The following is a 22,653-nucleotide window of genomic DNA, read 5'->3' on the forward strand; positions in this document are numbered from 1 at the left end:
TGAGAGTTTTGTTGAGAGAGGCAAAAGAAAATAGAAATCAAGTCCAACGGACTTGATTTCTGTGTAGAAAAACCGCTAGTCGGTTTTTATACATACAAACCGAGTCTAATAGACTCGTTTTCTACACACAGAAATCGAGTCCAATGGACTCGATTTCTATGTGTAAAAACCGAGTGTATTGGACTCGGTTTGTATGCATGGAAATCGAGTTTATTTAACTCGATTTCTATGTGTAAAAACCAAGTGTATTGGACTCGGTTTGTATGCATAGAAATCGAGTTTATTTAACTCGATTTCTGTACGCCCATTTCCCACGTCGTTCACTGCAAAAAAGGAAAATCGAGTATACTAAACTCGATTTTACAACCCACAAATCGACTCCAATAAACTCGAATTGTTAGAAAGCAAAATAGTTTAAAACGTTTGCTAACTAATGATATTGTTTAGATTTTATAGTTATTTTCTAAAAAAATCCGTGTAAACTGATAACGGAGGGCCTGGACTTTATTGATGAGAGCTGGCTCTGCTTTTGAGATTACATAGTGGATTAGAGCGGGCCCTGCTTTTGAATTTGCTATTTGGTTTCTCCTGAATATCATCACCCAGTTCATTATCTACCTACTCTTTCACAGACTCGTATTCTCTTGTGATATCCAGCAAATTTTCCATTTCCAATCTATGGCTCGTGCTTTACTTTCTGCTATTGTGGAGCAGCTTGGTCCTTTCATTTCTTCAGAGTTCACCTTGACTGCAACTGTTAAACAAGAAGTCCAAAAGCTTGAAACCAAATTCTGTACCATCCAGGCAGTGCTCAACGATGCTGAGAAGAGGCAGCTGAAGGAGGAAGCTGTGAAGCTTTGGTTAGATAAGCTCAAACGCGTATCCTACGAGATGGACGACGTGTTGGATGAGTGGAACACTGCCATGATCAAAGAAGAGATTGAGAAACAACAAAAAGTCGAAGAAAAAGCCGAAACTAGCACTGCTAAGAAGAGGAAGGTATTGCCCAACTTCAATTTCTCAGTTCCTAATTTTTTTCAGAATCGTGATATTGCTCATAAGATAAAAGAACTGAACGAAAAATTAGATGAGATTAACAAAGAGAGGGAGGTGTACGGGTTTGAATTAAGTAAGGCCATTGAAGAAGTGGTTGAGAGACCAAAAACTACTTCTTATGTTGATGTGTCTGATATTCTTGGTCGCGAGAAGGTTAAGGATGATCTAGTGAGCATCCTATTGGGTGAGGGTACTGAAAAACAAAAACGTCCCCATGTCATCTCTTTGGTGGGTATGGGCGGTATGGGAAAAACGACTCTTGCCCAACTAGCCTTTAATCATCATGAGGTGAAAGATCATTTTGAAAAATGAATTTGGGTTTGTGTTTCCGAACCCTTTGATCAATGTAGGGTTGCCAAAGCTATCGTTGAAGCTTTGGGAGTTCATGATTCCAACACTACTGAATTGCAAAGTCTGCTAGATACAATTTGTGAATTAATTCGGGGAAAGAAGATTTTTCTTATCTTTGATGATGTGTGGACTGAAGACCATGCAATGTGGAAGCCATTCAGAGATGCACTCAAAAATTGTGGTTCCCAAAGTAGTAGAATCCTAGTCACCACACGTAAAGACAAAGTTGCGAAGATGATGGAAAGTGCAAATACGATCAAGTTAGAGGAATTGTCTGAGGAAGATTGTTGGTTGGTGTTTAGTAAAATAGCATTTGTAGATGAGGATCCTAAGCAATGTGAGCAATTAGAAGACGTTGGCAAGAAAATATCAAAGAAGTGCAAAGGCTTGCCCCTTGCTACAAAGACTCTAGGGAGTCTCATGCACTTCAAGAAAAGTAGAGAAGAGTGGAACAACGTTTTGGATAGCAATTTTTGGGAATTAGAAGACATTGAAAGAGGACTTTTTGCGCCGTTGTTACTTAGTTATTATGATTTGCCATCACCATTGAAACGGTGTTTCTCATATTGTGCTGTCTTTCCGAAAGATCATGTCTTTGAAGTTGATATGTTGGTATCTATGTGGACAGCACACGGATTTGTTGAGTCAAAGGGAAATATGGAGGTGGAAATCATGGCAAGAGAATACTTTAAAAGTTTAGTCATTCGCTCTTTCTTCCAAGGGGAACATATTTTCTGACATGAGGTATAAAATGCATGATATAGTGCATGACTTTGCACAATCAATTACTAAGAATGAATGCTTTATAATCAATAGTGACATAGAGTCAAAATTAGACTTTAATAGTGCTCGCCATTTGGGATTAGAAATTCGAAATGTATCCCAATTTCCTTTGTCCATCGATAGTGCCAAAAATCTACGCACCCTTATCATTTTTAATCAACTTGGTTATGACATACCCAATTTACAGAATTTTAGACTTTTACGAGTATTAACTTTGATAAATACTATGGAACTTCCACACACAGTGGAAAATTTAATACATTTAAGGTATCTCAATTTGTTTGGGGGTATTGAGGTATTGTCTGAAACCATTTGTAATTTATGCAATTTACAATATTTGAAGATTACCAAGGATTTTGGTTCTGTCTCCACAAAATTACCTCAAGGGATAGGTAAATTAATTAACTTAAGACATCTTATTGGAGAAGATTTTCTGATTCCAAGAGGGATTGGAAGATTGATTTCTCTTAGAACATTAAAATGTTTCAGCATAAGTGACGAGGATAGCGAAGGATGTAAACTCGGAGAATTAAAAAATTTGAACCACCTGCAAGGGAGTTTTGGAATACGTGGGTTGGGGAACGTGGTAGATGTAAGTGAGGTCGAGAATGCACAACTTAAGAAGAAGATACAACTTCGTGAAATGATACTATCTTTTAAGAAAGGGAAGGATAGAGGATGGTGGGATGATCCGGTTCCGAATGCGGTCGACCCCAATGGTAGAAGAATGGAGAGGGATGTCTTAGTTTTAAATGCCTTAGAGCCACCTCAAGACTTGGAGCAGTTAGACATTCGTTGGTATCAGGGCACCACAATGTGTCCTAATTGGTTGATGTCCTTGACCAAATTGAAACTTGTTTCTATCTTTTCGGCCACAAAGTTAATGAGTTTGCCTCCTTTGGGGAAGTTTCCGTTCCTTGAATCATTAACTATAAGGAATGTGTGTAGTTTGAAACAAGTGGGTGTTGAATTTTTGGGAATAGAATCTGAAAACAAGAAAGAAGACATAAAAATATTCCCAAATTTGAAATATCTCAGGTTTGTGTGGTTGGAGGAGTTGGAAGAATGGATTGGGATTGGAGGAAAAGAAGACGCAGACTGCATTACTGTAATGCCTCGTCTTCAACGGTTGGAAATTCATGGCTGCGGAAAGTTAAAGTCACTGCCGGACTTCCTGCGTACAATTCCATTGAATAAATTGGAGATCGCTGGCTGTCCAATTATCAAGGAACGTTGCCAAAGAGAGACAGGAGAGGACTGGCGCACCATTTCTCACATCCCAATCATCGATCTTCAAGAACATTCTTATTATTTAAGGTAACTCATTCTGCTTCTTCTTCTCCTTACGTTTCATTTATTTTGCAAACAAATATTATCAGTTAAATATTCTCATTTTTCTGGTAAAAATTCCCACTGAAAAAAAATTACCCACAACCTAGATTGATGAATTCAACATATTCTCATAAATTTGAGTTAGCGTTGTTTATTGTTGTTGCTTAGATTCAGTTAGCTTGTGATGTATCCAAAATTGCTTGATGGGTACAATAAATTTTCAGAAATGATTTAAAAAATGAAAGGCTGGACTTTCAGATGGAATAATCAAATGAACGTGTCTCCAGATTTTCGCTCATTTGCATTTAAATGTAAACAGCTCAAAATCAAATGCCTACCTCTTTCTATTTCATTTGCAGTTTAATATTTTTATGGGTCTTGCTCATTTTTTAGATCAAGATGAAATCGTAAAAACTGCGCATGAGCAAAGTTCATCCTAGGCTTGATTCGGCATTGCAAGTCTGAACCAGTAAAGGGTAACTTCTTCCTATTTCTTTCTTCGTCTTTTGTTGCTTTTGTCATTTGGCTGAAATATCAATTAATTATTTTCATTATCTCTCAAAAAAATCCCACCAAAGAAATTTATCAAATTTTGGCCAAACTCACAACAGGACTGTCACCAATTGTTCAATCTAGTAGGCCCACTATTTGCAACATTACCAGAATGTGTAAATGTATGGAAGATTTTTATTTATTTTAAAGAACCCAGGCTGAATGGTACTGGAACTTTACTGGTGGATTTTTATTATTGTCATATGGCCTTGTTATTTTCTATTTTACTTAATTTTGAGTTGGATTTTTCTTGTGTTTAAACTTAATACAATCCTTGCATCTCATTTTAATTTGCTTTTCTAAGTGATACAGAAAATGCTGTCCATTTTTAAAGAACCTGTTCAATTTTCACCTTATAAAATTGTCAAAAAAAAAAAAAAATTGCCAAGCTTCCTGTTTTTTTTTCTTATGTTCTCTTTTATTGCAAGGTATATCCAAATATCATTTTTTATCTTTTGTAATGAGATGATTTTTCTTACTGTGTTTTCCATCTATAATACCATCATGCTAGATATTTAATTTTGTTGGCCTCATTTAAACCATACATCAAATTCTATTATGTAGGGAAGTATATTTTGTGCTTGAGCAAAATTTCACGCATGGATGCACTCTTTAGTAAGACCTACAGAAGAAACTCGTTCACTTTATTGTGGCAGTAAAGCTTTCATATCGTATAACACATGAAAGGTTGGGTAGGTACTTGACAATCTACAACTTATGCAGCCTTCTATCCTTGATTTTGAGGGTTTGAATGTATAGTTGCTAATCTTCAGGCTTTGATGTTTCAACTTTAAAGTTTGATTCTGGATGCACATAGATTTCTTGTCTCAGTGATGTGTTTCTTGTCAATGAAGACGAGGAAGAGTGAGATGTTACCACCAAGGGTAGAGGGCACAGTTTGATAAAAACTTGCTATCTGCTGCAATCCATAGTTGCCTATTTTGAAAAGGACACCATAAGAAGTGGGGAGGAGAAGATAGGACCAGTCCAAACTTCCTTGATCTAGGCACATAAATGTTGCTTCTTGTATAGGTAACTCTCTCCTTTCTATTTCTTTTTCTTTTTTAATTTATTGCTGCATTTGTTTCTTATTCCATTGTCAATCATTTCTTTTCCAACTTAATAATACCCTAGGAATATTTTGCTCTCCATCAGTTTAGGAACAATACCCTAGGAATATTTAACAAAAATTGTGATTTTGAAAACACTATTTCACTATTTCACAATTTGAACTAAAAATCTTGTTTTCAAAACATGATTTTAAATAAAATGTGTTACGAAATGTGAAATAACGAGCGTGTACCAAGACTTTCCCTTTTGACTAAACCAATTCTAATTTCCAAGTCACAATTTCCTTTGCTTCCCAACTGGTTTTGAATGAAGGAGGGGACCCTTTCCATCCATGCAACCATAATTGAAGTGAAAACTTTGACTAAATCAAAATAAGAGAAAGTCTAAGCACACAAACAATTTGACAACAAGTTTCACACATGTTGAGGTGTTTAGTCTGTAATTTGAATGTCATAAAGTGATGATAACAATGATTCTAGATGAAATTGATGTTGCTACCATTTATATCCTACTGAGTGCTAAAAAAATTGTAAATTTTATCGTGTAGCATTGCACCATTTGTCGCCATCACATGAACCTGCCATTTTTTCTCTACAACTCAGAATCTAACACATAACACAGTTGTGGCAAAGTGCAAGCGAAAGTGTATAGAAAATATATGCCGGACACTTTCTCCGTCCCAACAGGTATATATCCTGTTTATTTATTCCTTTTATTAAAAATCTGTGTTTTTCCATTCTTCCTCCTGCAACACATGGAGTTTTAGTAGTTAGCAATTTGAATTTCTGCTGGCACTGTGACAGTTCTATTTGATGACAAAGGGTTGATGTTGCCTTGCCAGCACCGATAAAACTGTCGGAAGGAGTGAATCATTGTATCATACTACAAATCAAAATCAAAATGGTGCTTTTACCCCTGAGAAGGTTCAAGTCCTTCAGTACTTGCAATCTCAAAGTGGGACATTTCCAGCAAGATCATTTTCACAAGATGGTTTGTGGGGTACAGCTATAGGTTTTCAAGAAAATTTGGTTCTGGCAAGAAATCTTGTTTGGGGATTTAAGCTACCTAGTGGTTTAGAAGGAAATGCCCCTTGGTTGAAACAGAGAAAGATAGATGTGTCTCGTAAGTATGGACAGAGTGTTGAAAGTGATAATCACTTGGACAGAGACTTTCTTGTACAGCTTTGGGTTGCAGATAGGAAAATGAAAAATTCTAAGGGAAAAAGAAGGCGGAAATTGGTGAAGTATGGAAATTTTTCTGGTACAGCATATGAAAACCAACATGAATATGGAAGATGGTATTCGGGGGCACCTCTTTGCAGAACAGGATTTTTTGGACAAGGGCAAACCAGTTTTGAATCAACCACCTCTGAGCCAATCTGACTCAGCTTTTCTGGGGCCAGAATCTCCAGAGGAGGTGAGTTGGGTTTAGTGTTTCTGTCAGTTTGTTATTTTTAGAATTAATCTGTAGATTTATTATTATTTAAATTGTTGTGCTATGATTGTTTTGTAGCTCCATCTGTCATTATCTTTAACAAATACATCAGCTTGCTCATTGTGCTTTTGCTGCTATTTTACTATTGCTATTTTTGTGAAAATTGAAATACTGGTTGTGCATGTGTGGAGTAAGAAATTAGCTTCGAGAAATCCCTGTAAGAACAAAGGGGAAAAAGCATGGGAAGGGTTGAGGTTGCCTTGAAGTTTTTTTCAAGATCTTAATGTTCAAAGTTAATCTTTTTCCCCCACTGTCTGTAACATATGAATAATGTTTCACTTGGTATTTTGTGATTTATTTAGGCCCAGGTTGCACTCCTTCTTGCTAGGTCCAATTTGTTGATTCCTAGGGATATAGAGTGGGCAAATCTTATACTTGTTTTGAGCAGGTAATTCATTTTCCCTATCATTATCTTTTTCTTGTTCGTCTTAATGCTGATTTTGGAGCACATTTAGTAACCCATATCTATTAAATACTGTGTATGATACATTTAGGATCCAAAATATTACTCTTTTATTAATTGATTTATTTTTTTTGCCTTTGTCTTTAAAATAAAGCAGTAGATTGAAGTGTTAGTGGTAAGAATATTGAGATTTTTAGTAGAGCATCAGATTAACTCCTCTGAGTAGTTCCCTACAGCTTTTGACTGGGAAATACAAAAAATTATTATTAATTATCTGTGCTCTGATTTACTTGATAGTCCTAGTGCTTATGTAGTTGGCCTTAAGTCTTACATGGGTATGGGTCTGACAAGATCCATTCATAGGTAACTAAAATTATGGTGTGTTGTCTTTCACATAATTCACAAGACCCTGAGCCAAGTTTAGGATGTTGGTAGTGTGATGCCAAGAGCCAAATATTTGATCTGATGGTTAATGAGGTAGTGTTTAATTGGACACGACTTTTATTGTCTGCCCGTATGCTTTGCTATTTGATATTTTCAATTTGGAGTAATTGTTTTAGAGTAAGGATCCAGTTACACCTAGTGTAACTTTTGGATGTTACACCATTAAGTAAAATTTTATTGGATCAATATTTTGAAAATTCAACTGTTGCATTCTGATAGTAGAACCTATTTTCTCTGTCTCTTTTGAGCATTTAATTTTTCATTTTCTTCTTCTTTAGATTCTTTACTCTCAATTCTATTTTGTGGAACTATTGGAAAACCGGTATGCAATTGTAGTTGTGTGCTACCCCCAGTCAATGAGTAATCAATCTAACTCCTTTCATTCTCCTAAATTTTTGCCACACACAATTATCTTTCAAACAAATGGGCTCATTATTTTACCTATTGAACAATTTCCCAATTCCTGATACTCTGTTGTTTTGCAGCCTGTAGGTTTTATTTGTGAGTAGAGTAATCTCATTGCTAGACAGGTAGATTCCTGATACTCTGTTGTTTTGCAGCCTGTAGGTTTTACCACTACACTCTTCATTTTTAAACATTTTGTTGTGTGCACAATATATATAATACATTTGGTGTCTACTTCATATTGAATATAAAAAAACTATTCTAATGTCATCCTTTAAAATCAACATGAAGTTCAATATTATATCATAATAAAACAGAAAGTGTACGTGTCTGATGGAAGATGATTTCATTGTATTTTTCCATATCAATCTCATCATGTGGACTAAGACGATGTTAATTTATACTATCAATGTAATCTAGGAATCCTTCATTTTTTTATTCTTTATTTAGGGTAAATACATAACCCAAGGCACCTATAAATACATTGCTTCCATATCGAAGTGGCATTTGGTATCTCTACAAAAATGTTCATTCTTTGTTTCTGGGGCAAAAAATGCATTTTTCATTGTCCATTGGATGTTTGGTATCTCTATTATGTTGTAAATTTAAAAAATTTATTTCCCTAACCTCTCCAAATAAGTAAAAATGAAGTCCTGTATATTTCTGGTCCATTGGTTTAAGCTACTACATGGCATTCCCTTTGTGTGGAGTCCTGCTTGACAAGAAATCTATACAGGTATTGCTTCACCTATATCATTTTGGTTTAAGACTAATGATTGAGACAAAAAGCTGTCTAAAGTCCAAGTTTTGGTTTAAAATGATTGGGACGCTAACTGGCATCGTCCTTTATAGTCAAACTAGTCGCTAACCCGTGCGATGCACAGGTAAGATACTTTGAAATATCTATTTAAATACATTGTATTCTCAAAGCTTTTCAAAAGAATATGCATGTTAACAACTTCTATCCTTTTCAGCTTCATTACAACTCGTGTTGGAGAGAGAGAGATTGTACCTATCAAAGTATCTGTTTAAACTCCTCTATTAAAAATATTCATCCATTGGATTCATAATAATGCCACAAACCCTACACAATAAACCATATGCTCCAACCCTTTGATTACAGTGATCCTTTAATGAACACTGCTTCTGCCATTAAAGGATCATTCAAATTAAATTTCTTTGTCCAAGCTTTAACATAAGACTACATTTCATCTCGAGCACTACCCCCAGAATTGAAGCACCTCGACATTTAACCTTGATGAGTCTGTAAACCAAAACATTTATGTCATACTGCTATGTTGCACATATATATTTTTAATTACAAATTATCCTTGCACAACAAGATCATTACCAGTACTTAATCTTAGCATGATTCTCCATGTAATATAGCAAAGAAACCATTGGTAGATTATCCAGTCCTCTCCAACTATCTTATGGGTCTGTGCATTTATATTACAAATCATTTAACTTGCCTTTATGCTATAAACTTGTAGTTGCTTCTTTTTGCAAATTATGCATGAATAAATATTACAATTATCTACTTCCTAGAATGTTCTCTTTAGATCAACCACACCATGGATCTCAAAGAAGGTGGTATCCTTGACAAATGAAAACAATAACTTGGTAAATGCTCTCATCTCTTATAAACCAATTTTCATTATTGCAGTCTAAACATACATTAACAGCCAAGATAAACAGTAAAGCAAATGAGAAACTAATAAACTACTTAAAAAACTTCTAGCTTAGTTGAGTATTCTCTGCACTTAATTTTGTGTTATTTCCCATCTCCAAGTCATCCAAAGAACCTGTCCCATTAGTGAATAATTCTTCCATTACTTATAAAAATTGTTTAAAGAAGAAGAGAAAGAACTAAATTGTACTACTAACATGCTGTTAAGTCAACAAAATTTTTAAGGGTACCACATAGTTCAACTCCTTCCACATCATGGATTAATTTGATAACATTATATAAAGAAATTATGAACAAAGCATGAATGTAATGATTGATTGATGTTCACCAAATCATACACAACATATAAAATGGAAATTTATATTTATATTTCTACCGTATTAAAATCTACTTACAAATCACTCTAAGAAAATTCTTTTATTCATGTCAAGGATTTTATAAACAATTTGCAATTATGATACCTCATATTTCTAACCAACTAATTTGTAAAGTTAATTTTTATCAACTGAATATGTCCATTGCATTCATAGCTGTGACTAAGAAATAGGGAGTACTAAATAGTTGAACCCATTTCTCTGCAATCTCTCTGTTCTCCCTATATCCATCTAACTTCTACACGGTATTTTTTTATTTTTTTACTATTATTTTTTTTTATAAATAACAATATTTCATAAAACAAAAGCCCTAGGTACATCAGGAGTGTACATGGAAAGATTTACATCAAGATCAAAAATTACAATAATCAAGCATAACAAAAAGATTAGAGCAAGAAAAAGAAGAGAAAGCAGAACACCAAGCAAACAAAGAGTGGAGGAGGAGAGATTTAATCTCAAGAGTCAACCGTTCCGTTCCCTTAAAGCATAACCTCTCAAGAGATTTAATCTGACTTCTACACAGTAATCTACACATAAACCTCTCATAAATTAATTGATTTACCTAATAAAGCTGGAGGTTCTGAGATTAGTCCATAGAGATCCTAATTTTTGAAAGGTATTAGAAATAATGCACTGAGATACGGAAAACAAAAGGCACAATATTATAGAAAGTAAATTGACCTTCCTCACTATAATGAAAAAAGCAACCCATGCTCCAAAATAACGTTGAAGCACCCTAGCCAGTAATTTTCCTTCAGATTAAAGTTCAACTTTGACAATTTGCAATCTACACAACAGAACCAAATAAAAAAAAGAAAAAGAAAGGACCATTAAATAGTAAATAATCAAGTTGTGTCTCTCTTCAATAACTACTTAAAAGCTAAAAAATGGAATGTTAAGGAAAAATCTTAAAGATACAAACTTACCCTTATTGTATGGTCCATAAAAAAAGGAAGAGGTCCCCCCCCCCCCCCAATTTTTCAGATAGTTTGTCATAATTTTTGAGTGGTGTATTGGCCAAGTCCAATGCAACCTCCATATACAGTTCAAGGAAAAAAAAATAAAGGCAAGAGAGATAGAGAAAGGGAGTACCTTCAATGGCTTTCAAATTTGGTAGTTATTCATCAATGCCACCACCTTTTCTTGTGATTTGGTATTGTTGCCCTCAGTTCCTACAAATAAAATCAAATGCACTCAATTTGCATAAAGTAAGAAATGCAAAATATTAAGTACTCTAAATGGTACAATGGATTTTGCACAGTGACCTTGCCTAATCATATCAAAATATGTCCAAAGGATCTAAAAGCCAAGAGAAAGTACTCAAATTAAAAACTTTCACCCTTGACCATAACACTACTTGCTTTGTAAATCAATTTGCTATATTGAAATGAAAATATTAAATTAACGCGTGTGATGCTCTCAACATAGCTGTGGCAGCCATCCACAATCTTTGGCAAGGAATTAATTCAGTATGGACTATAATAAGAGAACCATAACTATCTTTAACAATAATGCCCAAACCTGCATAATTGGTGGCTTTTTGAAAAAGGTAAGTGCCATAATCATTTTGAGATGAGGAGAAATAGGTGGCTACCATTGCCATGTTTTAGGAGCTGCAGTTATGGGCTAACATTGCAAAACCTAAATAGCTAATGGTCCTAGATTGAAATTTTCATATAAAAAATCCAAATTGCATAGAAAAGTTCCTAATTTTTGCAATTGAAAATAACCCCCCTCACCCCCCACCCAAAAAAAAAAAAAAATGATTAACTGCAATCAAGAAATTCAAACTTATAATTTGCTTGGCTAACATGTTCAGAAAGTGACCAAGTCCTTTGCATTGAAATAGCATCCATGAGGTTTAGAACAAACCACCATCTAAAATCTCACTTGCAATGTTATATTAAGTAGCAAATGAAGGACTCATGAAAAAAAAAAAATGATTTGTTAATTTGATGGACCCAACTTACCAAAGTCGGCAATTGAATTCCCCATGAAAACTTGTTAGGCCTAAACTTTCAAAAGCCAATCAACATTGAACAATTTGCACTAATGGTTGAATTTATGGAAAATAATGGTTCTGGGGAATTAAGATGTGAAAGACCCAAGATGAAATGATTTATCATGTAACTAAAAAGGCTTCAAAGATTGATAAGTCTGAAGAGGACATTACCTGTACTCTAAGAATTGGAGGTAGAATATGCACAACCATACCAGATGGTAGATTTGATTTTAAGGCATGCAAGTGCTTTGTAATCAACTTCACATGCAATTTCTATTACAAATCTCAACCACGTCTTACATGAAATTCACCTGAACAAAAAGCAGCCAAAACGCCAAAACATTTACAAATTCCTATAAAGTATATGCACCCTAAAAACCAGAAATAAGAAGCTAATGAACATTGGAACCCTTCACTTACTAACCCAACAACTTTTGAGTGTAAATATGCTTTATTAACAGAAAATTAAAAAAAAAAAAAAAAAATCCCAAAGCCAAAGTTACCTGTAAAAAACAGTGAAAACCATTCAAACGAAACCCAAATAACTCAATATAACAAAGTTTTCAACCTTTTGAGGGAGAGAAAGTACCAATTAGATAGCAAGGACCCAAGGCCACACACAAACCCAATTGGCAAACACAAATTGAATATACCAATATGAATATATATGTAGAGCTTACATAGGTCAATCTCACATACATATACTTGAATAAAACCACAACATTAAAAAGAAAACCAAATTTCCAAAGAACTAATATTGATATCACAATCGACAACAAAATTTAAAAGAAATATGTAAATAGCATTGCACGTGCATAAGCAATTGGGTTCCACACATCCAATTCAAAGTTCAGTTTAAGCATTTCTTCAAACACTTGTGCGGCATTAAGAAACCAAAGAAAAAAAAAAGAATTCCAAAAATTGAGAAACTAAATAAAATAAAAATATGCCAGAATTGAAAACCCAAAAGGATTAAAAAATGAAACGTGGATGTTCCAATACCAAACAGAGAGAGGGAGAAAGATTAGGTATTGTTGTCATGATGTACCTTTCTCCATATTCATCTAGCCAATCTGATTGCTAGATGACGTTATTGAAGCTCTTGGTGATGAGCTCTTCAATTGTGTAGTCATGGCACTGCAAGGTTGAAAGATAAGTAGAATTGAAAAATAAAAAACAAAACTAAAAGATACATGGAGACCGTAAAAATTTCACCTTGCGTTAAATACCCTACCTTTGGTTTTTTTGAAACGTCAGCAACAGAAAGGACTTGAACATCTGGAGGAAGGAAGAGCCATGAGAGCCCTGGCATTATGAATCCGAAGTCTGAACTGTGAAGATTTGAAACTGTCTTTGGAAGAGAGAGAGACTGCCGTTAGCAAGCTTGAAACCGTGAAACAGGGGTAGAGCAAAAGATGGGGAGACAGAAAGGGTTTTTTGCCGTTAAAAATTAAAGACCATTCGGCTGGGTTTGGGCTTAATGGTGGACAACATATAGGTTTGGGCTTCATGCTAGTCATCATTAATGTGAGATACAAGTCTATAATTAAACTATAAAGGTTGGGCTTTATGGTGGAGATAAAGTTAGAGATCATTTTTCTTTTATTAGTATTTTAAAATTTAGGAAATGCATTTTAAATTTTAAGAGATAAACAATATACCATAACATATGCCATCATAAATTTTGAGCATATGTTGTCGTGGACCCGCGCATTGCGCGTGGTTATTTTTTTGATGATCGTGTTATATATGTATAAACAATATACTGTAGGATTCATGATAGAAGGTATTGTCTTGGAATTAGATGTGGAAAGGATAGAACTATAGTTGGCCTTGTAGTCAATCAAGAGTTGATCATCCGTCTTCCCAAGTTAGGAAATTTTAATTAACTTAAAATTAGATAGAAAGAATTTTATAAATTCAAAGTTAGCGTCATGGTAGGTGAAAACTTTAGAGGACTGTAATTAAGTTGTTTCAAGTGTTTTTAATTAAATTTTAATAATAAAAAAAGATCTATTCGTTTAAAGATAGAGATTAGTATTATAAATAGGATGGGGAAATTTTATTGTATTATGGTTTTTGGAAACATAATTTCTACCAAACTCGGTTGGCTAATTTGTACATTTCCAAGTCAATTGAGCACATTTTGCATGTTACATGTAATTCTTCATTTCCATATGGGTAAGGGCATTCACGATCCCAATGACCCACTCCATTTTTCTTGCATGCTTGGTTTTTTGGGATGCGAAATGATTTTGTTCCAAAAACTGTATGTCGAAGGATTTGTCGATAGTTTTGCAGCAATTGTTTTCCATCTGGTTTGTTTAGAATTGATAATAGTAATTGTATTCCTTCATCATTTGATTCGCATAACAACGCAATTGCCAATCCATACTTTGCATTTTTGTCTCCTTCTATGTTTGCTTGAAGAAGGATTTGTTTTCCCACTTTAGTTTGATCTTGTACAAAATATTTGTGAGCTCCGACCCAAAATAGTGCTTGTTTGTTTCCAGCCCTAAAGCATTGATGAATGAGTTTTTCTTCATCGTTTCGAAGGAATAATGGATTTTGGAGTAGTCCAGTTAGATTGATGTGGTGAAGAACTTTTTTCCTTTTGGTTAGGCGATTGAATCGCTTGCAGCTGTTTTAAAAAAAAAATGAAAAGACATATTAAGAAACTAATGCGCTAGAAAAAATGAACTAGTGACAAAACATGACAATAATCATATACTAAGAATTATACTTGAACATTATTATTATCACAATTGCAATATTTTATTGAAGTTAAAAATATTTTTTCTTTTAGAAATAGAACAATGTCTATAGAATTGCGCAGTACTTCACAGTAAAAAGTTAAAAAAAAAAAAGAGGAAATTTGAAGTTGTGATATACGGACCAACATTGTTATGAGAAAGAAAATATATGTATATATATATATATAGATATATACATTGTAATGAGGAAGAAAATATATCTATATATATATATATATATATATGTAACATCATTCATGTCATGATTTTGGAATACACCATCTATGTAACGTAGGGAAGTTTAATGTGAAGGGCCATAGTCATAAAGAAAAACTCTGCATCTATTCAACCCGTAGGGAGTGTGTATTTTTTAATTATTTTGTAATTGCAATATTTGATTGATGAAGCTATAAATATTTTACGTTTTAGAAATATAACGATGACTATAGAATTGCGCACAATGTCATAGTAAAAAGTTAATAAAAAGAGGAAATATAAGATTTCAATATTTTGTGGCACAATTATGGATGTGATTGATTGTGATTAGTAGTGAAAAAGTGGCGAGTTCATATGAAAGTAACAAACATGAGATTTGAATTTAAAGTTGTGTACCTGATTTTGATGTTGCCTAAAAATCAACAAAAAACACAAAACCCAATCAAAAGACCCAAACTCACACTAACAACAAAACCATAGCCACACTTAAGCAGCTCAACCCAATCGATGCGGCATGGTCCAAGCTAAGCATAGTGGAATCAAGGGAGTCAATTTCGTATTAGGGGCAGTTTTGGTTTGGCTAGCAGAACGGAATATTTCGGTACCAGTTGATACTGATGTACCGTTTTGAGAAAACCGCTATTTACATATTTCTATACATAAATATATGTTTATTAATTTTTATGTTTATGTTTATCAATATTAGCTTAAATGACATGTTTTTTAATATTCTTTTTCAATTTTTTTATTTTTGTTATTGTACCAGCCAAAATGCCAATATTGGCTAAAACACTCAAAAAATCTCAAGTACAATTGGTACAACTTGGTATTTTTCCGGTATATTTTGAAACATAGTTGATATCAGTTTAAAGGCCAGTTGGTATATTTTTCCAATATGGCTGGTACCGGTACGGTATTGACTTCCCTGGGTAGAATAGTTCGTGGTGGTGTTGTTGGTACTTGGTTCATGTCCGGTACAAATGAGGATGAGCTATTGCTACAAAGGGTTTTGTAGCAATAATTTATTGCTGCAACGATTTTGTAGTAATAAATTGTCTTTTTTTTATATATTTTTTAAATTTTTTTTACACTGACATGTTTAACTATATAAACACTACATTTCAGATTTACATATACTTTAACCTGTCTAAAAACATATATACATAATACTTCATCTAAGGTTAGATAGAAGTAGTTGAAGTTAACCCACATAAAATTCATTAGTCTTTAAAATTTCCCCACGTAAGTTTAGATCTTAATATATACAATTAGTTGAATTTGTAAGTCTAAATAAGTATTCCCTTTACTTAAAAACATTCTTCATACTTCCAAAAAACAAAAGGACAAAATTTGGCAATAAACTTAATTGTAGCCTGAGACTACCACTCCACTTAATTTTTTTTTTATTAGATGTGAATTTTGACAAATGCACTATTGAATTACATATTCTTCATAAATTCTCCATGCTTTTAAATGTTCTAGAAGATCAAAGATCAGTAACTATATCATCAATCATATGTTTAAATTTCAAGGTTTCGTAGTCTAAAATTATGCATAAAATATAAGTTTATGATTTGAATAGTAAATAATATTCTATTGGCACAAAATTTGACATGCGTGTTAAGAATATAAAGAACATGCAATCTAACAATTAAATTTTAAAAATATGTAACAATAATAATTTTTTGAGTGAGTTGTAGCCTTAAAGTTAAACTACAACCAAGTTCTGTAGGGAAACTTTTTGTCAAAAAAATAATCAATTTCCTTTGACTTCCAAAAAACTGCTGCTATTCATGCCTTAATCACAAACCACTTTATTAGTTGTCAACTTCAAAAAAAATTTCTAAGAAGTCATATTATACAAGCGTGTAAATATTGTGCATACTTACTAAAATAATTAGTATAACGATCAGAAATATGTGTGACAACATAATAAGTGACACAAACACCCACAAAAAATTTTGTATAAAACTTTCTTTTACTAATATGTGGGATTTGTAACGGTTCTTATTAAAAACTCATGCTTATCCATAAAAGAAAAATCATAGCAACTTCCTTTATTCTTTCGATATAAAGGTTTGTTTGGGATCTACTTATTTTGCTAAAATTGAAAACTTTTTATTGAAAGTATTTCTAGCCACAAACCTGCGCGTTGCGCATGATAATTATTTTTATGATAGTTTTATTAAATTTTTTTATACAATTTAAGCTAATTTAATAAAGAGTAATGTATTTTGTAATTATATTTTTATTCATTATAAGAATAATCATAAATGTAATTGTGGGGTCCAGTAATAGACGGACCAGGCCCATTTGCTGATGAAGGGTCCAAAGGTCCAAGCCTAAAAGGGTCATGGTCAGAGTTCAAGAATAAGGTGGCCCAACTGGCCCGGAGAAGCGGCCGAGGACAGTGCAGTCCTCGGCTGACCCAAGAAAAAGGGCATAAAGCTACAGGGGAGTGCCCGAAGGGGAGTGCCCGAAGGGGAAATCTAAAATATCTAAGAGAGGCTTCCTTGGCCACCTTTCCCATGCATATCTCTGCGCCTAACAGAGCCTGATCCATGAACTTTATCAACAACTCTCGACGACTTAGGTCTGAGACTGATGGGACAAGTATCAGTCTTGAAAGGGTCGACCCTACACGTGGACGAAGGAAATTGAACGCGTGCGAGTATAAAAGAAAAAATATGTAACCTAAAGAAGGGGCGCCTGGAGTCCCACAGAAAAAGAAGAAAGGGCTTCAGAGGCAAATACACTGGAACCATGCATAAATATCTTAACAAAACCACAGCCGGAGAAACACAACTTAGCCTTTCGATCCCACTCTCTACAAATGATATTGTATGGGCCCATTTACGTGCGAACCCAACTCAACTGTGGTTCAACGCAAATCGTGTGCTTACAGTAATATAGAAACAATCATAAATCATAAATTTAATAATTTTTGTCGTACTAAAATGAAAAAAAAAAAAATACAATTTTTCTCAAAAATTCAAAAGGCAATTTAACGAAAATATTTATTTTTTAATAAAAGTTATTTATAACATTTTGTGAATCATTAAAAAGAAAATAAAATTTAGAAATTATTCTTTTAGTTTTAAACAAACTTTCTCAAACTTATTTTTTCTGCCTACAATCCAAAACACTGAAAAAAGTAACTAAAAAAATTAATAAAACTTAACTATGATTAATTGGACCAATTAGGAAAAAAAATGTTATTTATAATCTACTAAGGTTATTTTCTTTGCGGAAATTGTAATTTCGTCCACCCAAAACATATTATCAAATAATCAATTATTAGCAAAATCTAAGAATTAAATTTCTATATATGCATTGTTATAAAATAATAATAATTAAAGTAAAATTGCAAAAGATAAAATTTGTCTCTCATCCAATAACTTTTGTTTAGCTAACCTTTGCTTTTCTCTAAATAAATTGCATTATAGAGTACTTTTAATACTATTAAGAGTATTTTGTCCACCACAAAGGATTAAAAAATAAACAAAAATGATTAAAGTCTCATAGTTTAATATCTAAATTGAGCACTATAAAAATCATGCTATCAAATTACAGTAACTACCAAATTAAATTATCCAAATCATGCAATGTATTAGAATAATATTTTATTTTTATATTTAATCCTTTATAACGCAATAGGATAACATTTAACAATCAAAGAGAGAGAGAGAGGGAGAGAGAGAGAGAGAAAACTGAATCACATTAACCTAAAGTAGATTAAAGAATATAAAAAATTATCAACCTAAAGCAAAGATACAAGAAAAATAAAAAATAAAAATCCACTCAAAAATTGTGTGTGTGTGTGAGAGAGAGAGAGAGAGAACCTTTTTTTTGTAAGGGAAAACTATGCATGGAATGAATGAGATAGTGACAAATTTATAGTAAGAGAGTGTGAATAAGAAGAGACAAAAATAGAGGAAGATGAAGGGAAAGATGAAGAATGATATTAATGTAGAGAGTAGTGGGGAGATGAGAAGGTGGGAGAATGAGAGAAGGAGAAAGGTTAGAGAAGTAGTGGGGAGATGAAAAGGTAAGGGAGGGAGAAAGGTTGGAGAAGTGTAAATCTGAAATAAAAAAAAATTATAAATAATTATAAGAAAATGAAAAAAAAAAAAAAAAAAAAAAGATGATGATGTGGACGTTGACGTGGCTCAACGTGAGCGTAGCAGTATTAAACGCTACGCTTCAGCTTTTAGTAATATATTGATTAAGTTAATTGGCTTGTACTTCAGTGTACTGTGTTTAGATTTCTACTCTATTATAAAAAGAATTTGTTCTATATTTAGCTAAATATCTTCAAATCCGTCTTCTCATACTTATGAAAAGGGGAACACAATCTAAATCCATGAGAAGGAATACTTAGTTGAGGCACATGAATCCGTGCATTATTTCTTTTCAATGTACTTTTCATTGCTGTTGTGGATGGTGCTATTTATGACTCCAAAGCATTCAAGAATGCTTGAAGTAGTGCTTGCCAAGCCAAAAGGTTTGCAATGCTTGTTCCACCCAAATATTCATTCCTTCATGGTACAAACTACAATTTTCAAGGGGCCTTGTAAATCCCATCTCATCCTTCTGGTTGTGTTAGTAATATAGTTATAAGCTGAGATTTTTTTTTTTTTTTTTTGCTTTAAGCCTGTTGGTTGATTTTGAGATGAAAAACTTGCTTTTTGGCTTGATAATTTGAAGATTGATGGAACTCTTATGGAACCAGATGGATTTGGAGTAATGGTCGCCAAAAACTGCACGCAAGAGAGTCTGATCTTCATACGTATTAGGTGATGTTATTGCACAGGGCTGGTCTTATAGATGGCAGATGAGAGAAATGGTGGAATATTCATGGCAGGCATGGAAATTGAGCCTTTTTTATTTCTAATTATACCTCATTAATGTTGACATCCTATATTAATGGAATAAATATTGATAATGCTTTAGGATGCAAACAAAAGTAGCTTGAAATTTATTTTGGATGTTAAACTCTGTAGAAGTTCTTTCATTGAAGTTTTTTACTAATGCCAGCCATAAGTTTTGCTTCTAGTTCTGATTTGAAAGTAAGGGGACTTGAGCTATGATCAGCCCCGAGTTTTATTTTGGATTTGATCATTTTCAAAATATCCATTTAGAATTGGTTAGCATAAAATCACTTGTTGATAGTCTCAACACGGATGAAATTCAATAATTTGAAAATATACAATTCATTCAAATCCACTGGCATATTATTTCACAAGCTCTCAAATCCTTGTTCTTGTCTTCCCTATGTATTTTCTATTTTAAAAAGTTATACTTTTTGGGTTTATACCTTCAATGCAGGTGATGATTGTATTGGAATACAATTTGGATATAAGGAATGATACATGCAGCCAAAGTCTTGGAATTAGGTCATTCACTGCTTGATTCTAATTTTATTTGCTGAAAATATAGTCTGCATTAAAATTGCAAGTTGTAAAAAAGTCATCCTTCAAAATTACTACCATTACCATACCAACACCCAAGGGTCATCACTTTTGGGTTTATATGCACTTCTCGTTATCTAATAGAATGTGATGTAGTAGAAAACTTCATTGTTTGTCCTTTCTTCATTGTAGTATAAAATTCAGAGGTTACCAGTCTAAAGCTAGGTATCAATTTGCACAAATTTTAATCCACTTTTGCTTAATTAAGTGGCAAAAAATTTGTCACTAGTCCCTTTCTCTGACTGAATCCTTGTACCTATGCAGCATTTGGCAGTCTTAGCAGAGATAAATCCCAAGCCAGCATTTCAAACAGTGAGGAACTCAATCATCAAACACTACTGATGTTCGGATCAAAACATGGCAAGGTGGCTCTGGTGTTGTATCCAAAGTGACCTTCCACAACATTCACATGGACACCATTCAAAACCCAATTATTTAAACCAATACTACTGCCTCTGTGAAAAGTGCCCCAACCATACCTTTTCACTTACCATTTCTGATGCATCATACAAGAACACATATGGTGCTTGTGACATAAGAACCCTGCCTATGCACAATTCAAAGCCATGCAGAAATGTTACAATTTTGGGAGTTGCATTGCTTCCTGCCCAAGGATAGGAACATATGAATCCATTTTGCTGGAAAGCTTATGGCAGTATACACACAAGAACTCGTCCACTAGCTTCTTGTTTGTTCCGGATGTCCAAAAAAGCTAGCATGAGTAGAAGACGATTATGGTGATCAGTGTTAAACAATAAGCTGTAATTATGTCAAATTGATTTTGTGATTGAATAAAGAAGATCTTTGGGGTCAGGCTTCTTTCTAAGTTCAAGGTTCAAATCTCAACCCGCATCGTTTTTAGAATGTCTTTCTATGAGTTGTTTGGGAATTGATTTTTTTTTTTCTTTTTTTTTTTTTTGTGGAAAATATATTTGCTTATTTACTGAAGAACCAAAAAATACTGGTTGGTGATGTTTCAGAAATATTGTTTGGAAATGCAAATCCTACTCATTATGCGAGGATTACTTTTCTTGTTGGTATAATTGTCTTTTTTGGACTTATCGATGAATATGAGTATATAGCCCTTTTCAGTTGACATATTTTCACTTGATAAGTGAATTGTCAATGAGAGTATGTAGTTGTGTAACATATTCATGGGAGGGGGTGTATTTGGATTCATTGTCAAAGACCGGGAATATTTTCTTCATTCAATGAGAATATTTGTGTAGCAATAGTGATCAAATTGAATTGATGCTTAAGTATTGCGACAAGTGGTGCATGCTAGACATCTACATAATATCTAAAAAATGAATAGTAGCATTTATTATTATTACGCTCTTGTTAAGCCACATCATCGTAGCATTTTGGTTCATTTTGGTTATTTTAATAATTTTGGACTAATTGGACCTTAAATTGATTTTTATTATAAGTTGCCTTTTCAGTTTGGGGCTCAAAAATTCTTTTTCTTTTTCTTTTTTCCTTAATTTTTAGGTTGGAAAGTATGAAATTTTATTATATTTGTGCCAAACTCTTTAGTTTTGGGTTAAAAAAAATACAAACAAAATAGATACTAGAAGTTAGAGATATGGGCCTAAAAATGTAATAAACATGATAAATATTCACTAGATTACATTAAAATTCCAATTCCAATAATAGACATTATACTTTTTTTTTTTTTTTTTAAATGTTACAATTCTAAACATATATAATAATTTAAACTTAATATAACATGTTACATGTGTTCCAGGAGATGGGGATGTACATTTTTTTTTTTTTAATATTCTTTGATATGTTCAAATTAGTCAACTGATCATGGTATATTTTTTAAAAAATCTTTTTAATAACATCTTCTCCATTTATATTACATTTTGCATATATAAAACTTATAAAAATTGAAAATAATTATTTAATTTATGTATTGTTGTTGAATGCAAAATACACTATTTAACTTATAAATTTTACATTATATTCTTATAAAATACTTATATTACATTTTTCTATATATCGCGTAGATTTGCAACCAGTAGAACAGTGTTTATGCATTTATGTTTAAGTTGAAAAAGAAGAAGGAAAAAGAGTGAATACAAACTTTGTCAAAAAGTTTGGCATGCGGATACTTAGAGAATCAAGTGAGAAGGATTTGAGAATCTGGAAGTGACTTCACGTAGGGGGCACGGAACTTGAAGTCCAAAGAATATGTTGATGTGGTCTCTCTCTCTCTCTCTCTCTCTCTCTCTCAATTATCTACAAACTGTG

At 33.2% G+C, this 22,653-nt stretch overlaps 1 protein-coding gene across 10 annotated transcripts; it reads left to right on the forward strand.

Annotated features, from left to right (window-relative positions):
• The first annotated feature begins 551 nt into the window (after positions 1 to 551).
• Positions 552 to 21,629, forward strand: LOC126716697 (putative disease resistance protein RGA3). 10 transcript variants are annotated; one of them, XM_050417625.1, is made up of 10 exons: positions 552 to 3,507; positions 3,916 to 3,998; positions 4,639 to 4,770; positions 4,929 to 5,106; positions 5,693 to 5,831; positions 5,987 to 6,561; positions 6,942 to 7,027; positions 7,972 to 8,016; positions 20,255 to 20,322; positions 20,662 to 21,629. In XM_050417625.1, the coding sequence occupies exons 1-2, from the start codon at positions 2,147 to 2,149 to the stop codon at positions 3,923 to 3,925; spliced, it is 1,371 nt and encodes a 456-aa protein (XP_050273582.1). In that variant the 5' UTR covers positions 552 to 2,146; the 3' UTR covers positions 3,926 to 3,998; positions 4,639 to 4,770; positions 4,929 to 5,106; positions 5,693 to 5,831; positions 5,987 to 6,561; positions 6,942 to 7,027; positions 7,972 to 8,016; positions 20,255 to 20,322; positions 20,662 to 21,629. The 10 variants fall into 10 exon arrangements, with proteins under 10 accessions (XP_050273582.1, XP_050273581.1, XP_050273580.1 ...); XM_050417624.1 differs by having other exon boundaries at positions 4,639 to 4,766; positions 5,949 to 6,561; XM_050417623.1 differs by having other exon boundaries at positions 4,639 to 4,766.
• The last annotated feature ends 1,024 nt before the right edge of the window (positions 21,630 to 22,653 follow it).

Source organism: Quercus robur, chromosome 3 (genome assembly GCF_932294415.1).
Source record: "Quercus robur chromosome 3, dhQueRobu3.1, whole genome shotgun sequence".
NCBI lineage: Eukaryota > Viridiplantae > Streptophyta > Magnoliopsida > Fagales > Fagaceae > Quercus > Quercus robur.

Excerpts from the sequence above, each read along its gene's own strand:
- LOC126716697 (XM_050417625.1), top strand. The coding sequence starts at position 2,147 with ATGAGGTATAAAATGCATGATATAGTGCATGACTTTGCACAATCAATT.